Here is a 6,000-nt window from a genome sequence, read left to right as displayed (position 1 = left end):
GTTTCTAGACCATTGAAATTGAAATCGAACCAAAATAATTCAGTTTGGTTTCTTTTTCAATTCGGTTCGATTTTTTCGTTCGGTTCGGTTTACGATTTTTTGAACCCATCCGTAATGGGAAGGGTAAGGAACAACACGATTGTGTGGGTGAGAAATTTACTTTGAGTTGCGCAATTTATGTAAACAGTTTAAAATTATTTGATCCAGAAGGTTCGAAGAAAACTCCATATGTGGATCTGTAAGTAAGTACATCCCATTAGTTTGGTTCAGCTTCATAAAGAAAATCAAAATATTTCAAGCCTTGCCTCCAAACAAAAAAGTTTAAAAAAAAAAAAGAAAAAAAAAAAGGAAAATCGAAGTTTCGGTCACGTGGTCGCACGTGAGAACGAGGACGGCTTGAAGAAGGAAACAATACACTTTTGAGTCTTGTTCCCAACTGTCGATCAAGGAGTAGTTTCGCTCTTCTTCTCCGTCAGCCCTAAATTCCCAATTCGCAGCGCTCGCCGATCTCTCACTACGTCGTCATAAGGTACGTGAAATTCATAAATCTCCGACTCCGTATTCAAAATCTTTCCTGTAAATTTGCAACTTTTCTCTGATTGAAGCTGATCATCGATTGAATTTGCTCAATTGTTCCCCATTTTATGCCTATTTAGAGCCGATTAGGTATCCATGCAGTTGAATTGGGAAATCATTTTTATCTGTGAGAATTAGGGCACAAATTTTGAGCTTGGAAATGGTGGATGGTTGTGCATTTTAGCCGTTTTTTGGTTACGCTTCGTGCATTGGGTTTCTAGCATTTTAAATTGTGGGATTAAGTAGGTAAATTGTGATTAACGAGCTTAGAACAATGTTTTTTGGGCATAAACAGATAAATTTTGCACCTTTGTAAGTGCAAGCTATGTGTATCTTAAGTGACTACTATTAGTTTTAAAACTTATTCTAGGTGAATTTTTAGGGTATTGAGGTAAACTTTCGGTATTTGGTAAATTATACACGATTAGCGAGAGGGAATGCTTTATAATGTGAATTGAGACATGAATTTTCCACATTGAATTTTTCAGGTCTCTTGAGTGAGCTATTAAGAACTGGGCATTTTATTCCGATCAACATGGTAAGGTTTCACGAACAGCTACGGTTGCTGGGGTCATTGTTCAATCTCGTTATAATCGTGAGGAAGTCTTCGTGGTATTAATTTGGTACACTTCCGATTTGTCACAGAATTACTTAATTGGAGCATTCAAACCATCCTGCAACATTTCAATCACATTTTCTGATGCCAAAACTCGGAAGCAGGTAATCCATGTTTAATGAATAAGTTGAGATATTTTTCCCTTCAGGATCGTTAAAGAACATATTATAGATGATAGCTCGTGCTCCTTGTTACTTCCAACAGATCATTTATCCATGGCTTTATTAAATGCAAATTTCAAATCAAAACTATACGAGATTGGAAAATCAGCTTAACTTTTTTCCCTCATCTCTGGTCTGTTTCTGTAGGTCCCCTTAAAGAAGGAAAGTGGCCAAGCAGTATTGGTCCCACTTTTTCAAAGTCAAGAAAACATTTCTGGGAAGGTATATTGTTTGATTGCATCGTTTTGAATGATAAGCATTATAGTACACAAAGGTTAAATCTTTAGGAAATTGATTTCGAGTAGTTTAGACTATAAAGATCACCTCTTAGAGATATTTCCTTCTTTGTTGTCAATTTCGAGTAGTTTAGACTATAAAGATCACCTCTTAGAGATATTTCCTTTCTTTGTTGTCAATTTCAGATTAATATAGAACCAATTCAAGGGAAGAAGGTTGAACACAATGGAGTTAAAGTTGAGCTCCTCGGTCAAATCGGTATTGTTTTGTTATTTTAATTTTGTTGCTACTTGCTAGTTTCCTGTGTTATATTTGTATGATGTGGACTGATGGAGATTTAATGTGAAAATATAGCATTTCTTAGGATTTTTATTTCTTACCCGAGCACTCTTATAGACTCTATTTATGTTGCAGAGATGTACTTTGACAGAGGCAACTTTTATGACTTTACTTCCCTTGGTGAGTATGCTCTCACTTCATTTCATTAGCTTTGTACAGTTTCTACTCAGTTTTTCAAACTACTGATTTTGATTCCTTGTTTATAACTGCCAACCCTTTACATTAGAAATAAAGAAAGATAGGGATTAATCATTATGATGTTCCAAATTTTCATATTTTATCCATCATCATCATAGTCTGTCTATTTATCATTTTACTGAAGAAAGAAAAAAAGGTGATGTGTTCCTTTTAATTGTCTTTAAACTTGTTGCTCTTGTTAACAGTTCGTGAACTTGATGTTCCTGGAGATATATATGAAAGGAAAACATATCCTTTTGAGTTTTCTACAGTTGAGATGCCATATGAGACTTACAACGGGGTGAATGTGAGACTTAGGTAAGTCTTAAATGTTCATTGTTACTTGTATTTTCATTATTTTTTTGTTAATTGAAGTAAATATCTATTGGCAGCTTTTAGATTTTGCGTGAACATCATGTTCATAATTCATGCTGACATACTGTAAATTTGCTCTTCCTAGGTATGTTCTGAAAGTCACAATTAGTCGTGGTTATGGTAGTAGCATAGTGGAATACCAGGATTTTGTGGTAATCTCTCTCTTTTCTCTCGTTTTCTTGGAAATCAGGATTTTTTAGCAATATTGTTCATTGTGCTCCTCGCCTTCTATTGTCTATGCTTTCAAAACCTGCTCACAAATTACTACTCACAGGGTTTCACATATAAGTGATCATCAGTACCATTCACAATCATTAGTCATGTAGCATTCTCACAGTTTATATTGATGTCGTTCTGTGCTTCAGGTTCGCAACTTTTCCCCACCTCCATCTATTAACAATAGCATCAAGGTGAGTACCAAATATGTACTGCAACAAAAAAAAGTTTCTGTTCATCCATTAGCTTAATTCCATCTTATGTTGCATCTCTCTAGTGTGATGCAACAACCAGCCCATTGTTAGTCCTCCCTCAATGGATCTTTCTTATAGTTTTGTTTCCTTTGCAGATGGAAGTGGGAATCGAGGATTGTCTGCACATTGAGTTTGAGTACAACAAGAGCAAGTAAGTTGAAATATATTTCATGACCAGGGTTGTGTGTGTATTGTTAGTGGTTTACATGCATGAGATGAAATCTGGAAACAAATGGCTTTTTTTCAAATGCTAAGTTTCATTGCTTCATAACCATAGCCTGAGCTCACTGGTATAGAGCGGGTTTGTACAAAGAGAACTTTGTGCCTAGGATGTAATAAATCAGAACTATGTTATGTTGAGAAAGTTAAAACAAAAGAGAACAATTTGGCGTTAATTATTTGTGTTGATACTTGATATACAGGTACCATCTGAAAGATGTTATTATCGGCAAGATATATTTCCTTCTTGTAAGAATCAAAATAAAGAATATGGATCTGGAGATCAGGCGTCGAGAGTCAACAGGGTCGGGGCCCAATACTCATGTTGAGACCGAGACACTTGCTAAGTTTGAGTTGATGGATGGTGCTCCAGTAAGAGGTATGTTCTTTAACTCTTCCGCTTTCTTATATATGATTAACGTCTAAGCTTGCTGCAATTCTTCAACTGTTCATAGATGAATAGTTTACATGCATATGCTTGCCTCTTTCAGGTGAATCAATTCCTATTAGATTGTTTCTTAGCCCTTATGAACTCACACCAACACATCGCAACATCAATAACAAATTCAGCGTGAAGTATTATTTGAATCTTGTTCTGGTTGATGAAGAGGACCGACGGTATTTCAAGCAGCAAGAAATCACTATATACAGGCTTGAAGAGACGTCATGATCACTCATCTCGCACACCATCTCAATTTGATCCATTTAATGTGGAATAGAAGATAAAATTTCGCGTGGCACCTTGTAAAGCTTAAAAAATTTCGACCTTACTGTGCTTCAATGACTTGCTATTCTAGCTGAGTTGCAACTTTGATACGGGATTGTCGCATGTACACGGGCGCGGTGGAAAGGACAAGATCTCCGGTTGCTGTGATACATCATGTAATCATCCTGTATCTCAACTTTGTGAAGTTTCTCCAATTTACTTTGTGAATTACCATTGGAGAAAGTAAGTTTGAACTTTAAGCCTGCTTTCTGTTGTTGTTATATCGTTGATGGAATTCTGCAGTTCAATTGATCGAAAAAGAGAAATGATGAAGACATTACGGGCGGAAATTATCCGGTCGTTGTTATGTTTAGCATCATTACAAGAACATTCCATTTGAATCCGAATTCATAAGTTGTTAGTTATGCTAAGAAATCAATGGCAAGCACGCACACACTCAATTTATGAACAAAACACGCTCCCTTGAAGGAACTTTCTTTCATACCGCCACCGGTGTTTCACTCTTCTTCTTCTTCTTCTGCAACCGATGGCAGCCCCTCTTTGAACCACGCGTAAAGTCCGCCTTCTAGGTGGAAGACATTCGTATAACCGTTGAGGACGAGCAAGTAGGCTGCTATCAGTGATCTGCAAGGAGACTGGCGTGAGTGATCAACGTGATCAACTCTGCAACGAATTGAAATCTCAAGGAAGAAGAAACTAAACTGAATCACCTTGACTGTTGACCTTCTGGGAGATTTTGGGTCGGTCTCATCGTACCGCCGGCGGCGCAAGCCACTATTATCTTTGCCTTCTTATCTAGCTGCGATCCCACACCTGTTACCATATACCACAACATTATTATTATTTGGTGTTTCTGCATCTGTAAAAGTTGTCTATAGACAAAGCTAGCTTATACATACTTGATATGAAGTCCGGGTTCTCTTCTGTGCCGGCAAAGATGCCGAAAAACGCGAAAGCAGCACGGCGGGCAATGTCCCACGCTGTCCACTCCTTTATAAGCCTGTATATTTGCACGTTAATCGCGCCCGGCGGATGAGCCTGCATTCACCGCAAACATTCATATTCCGGTACTTAGTTAGCCTGCTCAAACTTCCTGCAGAGATTGGCATGACGCCGGTAAGGGTGACAAATGCAATCACGACGAAGAAAACTTAACCGAACCTCTTTGAATTCGGCTTCAGGCCGCACGTCAAGAATCACGAAGTTGTTTTCTTTTTGAAGCCTCAGAGCTTCTTTCACATCCACACTCCTCACCTGCACATTTTTTTTCAAATTTTCGGCATCATTCAATGCTAACATTCTAACATGGTATCAGAGCGGATTATTCACGTGTTGCGTTCTTTGATTGAACTCTTATCCGTTTCAGAGGAGAACAAGTGTACGTACCTTTTTCTGTAGGAGAAGTTCCCTCTTAGTCTTCCAGTCCTCTTCAGCTAACCTCTCCAAAACAAGAGAATCAAGAAACCAAGTGAGGCTGGATGAATTTGACTTCAATTATAATCGTTTTTTTTTCTTTTCGACAAAGCGATATTCTAAACCAGTCTGTTATACGTAAATACAGGTTTTATAGTTGTACCTGGCGTTTTAGCTTGTTTTGTTGCTGCACTACGGATTCTGAGGCCCTGCGACGAAAACCGTTGCCTTGTGGATGATGATGATGATCTGACTGATCCGACGGCTGTAAGCCAGCAGGAATTCTGGTTATGCTGGCAATGATTTGAAGCGAATGATCCCAACGGGGAAGAATATGATGGGTTCAGTGTGATCGAAGTCAGAGAAGCCATTAATTCCAAATATATTTATGGCCTCCAAAACCCCAAGAAATCAGCAGCTATATGATCTAAATAATCTGGATCAATAATTCAATAATTCAAAACAAATGGAAATGGTGTGTTTTGGGATGTTTTGAGTGCTTATTTGTTGAGTGACGTAGGGCATGGATAATGATATATTGGGATTTTATCTCCTTCTCTTCCCAGAATCTGAGTTTGTGGTGGATATTTGATATTTATGAGGGTTTGTTGCTGTTTCAATTTCTTTCATCCTCACCTCCTCCCCTTTTGTCATGTTGTAGGACCGTGCCTAATGATATAACCCACACCC

At 38.0% G+C, this 6,000-nt stretch overlaps 2 protein-coding genes across 3 annotated transcripts; one reads left to right on the top strand and one right to left on the bottom strand.

Annotated features, from left to right (window-relative positions):
* Positions 1–375: 375 nt before the first annotated feature.
* Positions 376–4,264, top strand: LOC126625038 (vacuolar protein sorting-associated protein 26A-like). 2 transcript variants are annotated; one of them, XM_050294117.1, is made up of 12 exons: positions 376–529; positions 1,065–1,114; positions 1,222–1,296; positions 1,501–1,575; positions 1,776–1,848; positions 2,005–2,049; positions 2,313–2,424; positions 2,567–2,633; positions 2,847–2,891; positions 3,047–3,102; positions 3,374–3,549; positions 3,662–4,264. In XM_050294117.1, the coding sequence occupies exons 2-12, from the start codon at positions 1,112–1,114 to the stop codon at positions 3,838–3,840; spliced, it is 906 nt and encodes a 301-aa protein (XP_050150074.1). In that variant the 5' UTR covers positions 376–529; positions 1,065–1,111; the 3' UTR covers positions 3,841–4,264. The 2 variants fall into 2 exon arrangements, with proteins under 2 accessions (XP_050150074.1, XP_050150079.1); XM_050294122.1 differs by lacking the exon at positions 2,847–2,891.
* Positions 4,185–5,916, bottom strand: LOC126625073 (rhodanese-like domain-containing protein 14, chloroplastic). Its single transcript, XM_050294149.1, has 6 exons — positions 5,474–5,916; positions 5,284–5,330; positions 5,059–5,151; positions 4,797–4,935; positions 4,608–4,710; positions 4,185–4,521 (listed from the first exon to the last, which is right to left on the bottom strand). The coding sequence occupies exons 1-6, from the start codon at positions 5,679–5,681 to the stop codon at positions 4,395–4,397; spliced, it is 717 nt and encodes a 238-aa protein (XP_050150106.1). The 5' UTR covers positions 5,682–5,916; the 3' UTR covers positions 4,185–4,394.
* Positions 5,917–6,000: the final 84 nt, after the last annotated feature.

This window comes from Malus sylvestris, chromosome 1 (genome assembly GCF_916048215.2).
Source record: "Malus sylvestris chromosome 1, drMalSylv7.2, whole genome shotgun sequence".
NCBI lineage: Eukaryota > Viridiplantae > Streptophyta > Magnoliopsida > Rosales > Rosaceae > Malus > Malus sylvestris.
The sequence above is the reverse complement of the archived record's forward strand: the minus strand, read 5'-3'. Positions and strand labels throughout refer to the sequence as shown.

What these genes read in the sequence shown, in the direction of transcription:
- LOC126625073 (XM_050294149.1), bottom strand. Translation starts at nt 5,681, where the DNA reads ATGGCTTCTCTGACTTCGATCACACTGAACCCATCATATTCTTCCCCG. An exon ending in AAAACAAGCTAAAACGCCAG is followed by an intron (nt 5,331 to 5,473) that starts GTACAACTATAA and finishes TGGAGAGGTTAG; the next exon opens with CTGAAGAGGACTGGAAGACT. An exon ending in CCAGAAGGTCAACAGTCAAG is followed by an intron (nt 4,522 to 4,607) that starts GTGATTCAGTTT and finishes GTCTCCTTGCAG; the next exon opens with ATCACTGATAGCAGCCTACT.
- LOC126625038 (XM_050294117.1), top strand. An exon ending in TGAGCTCCTCGGTCAAATCG is followed by an intron (nt 1,849 to 2,004) that starts GTATTGTTTTGT and finishes TTTATGTTGCAG; the next exon opens with AGATGTACTTTGACAGAGGC. An exon ending in GGGGTGAATGTGAGACTTAG is followed by an intron (nt 2,425 to 2,566) that starts GTAAGTCTTAAA and finishes TGCTCTTCCTAG; the next exon opens with GTATGTTCTGAAAGTCACAA.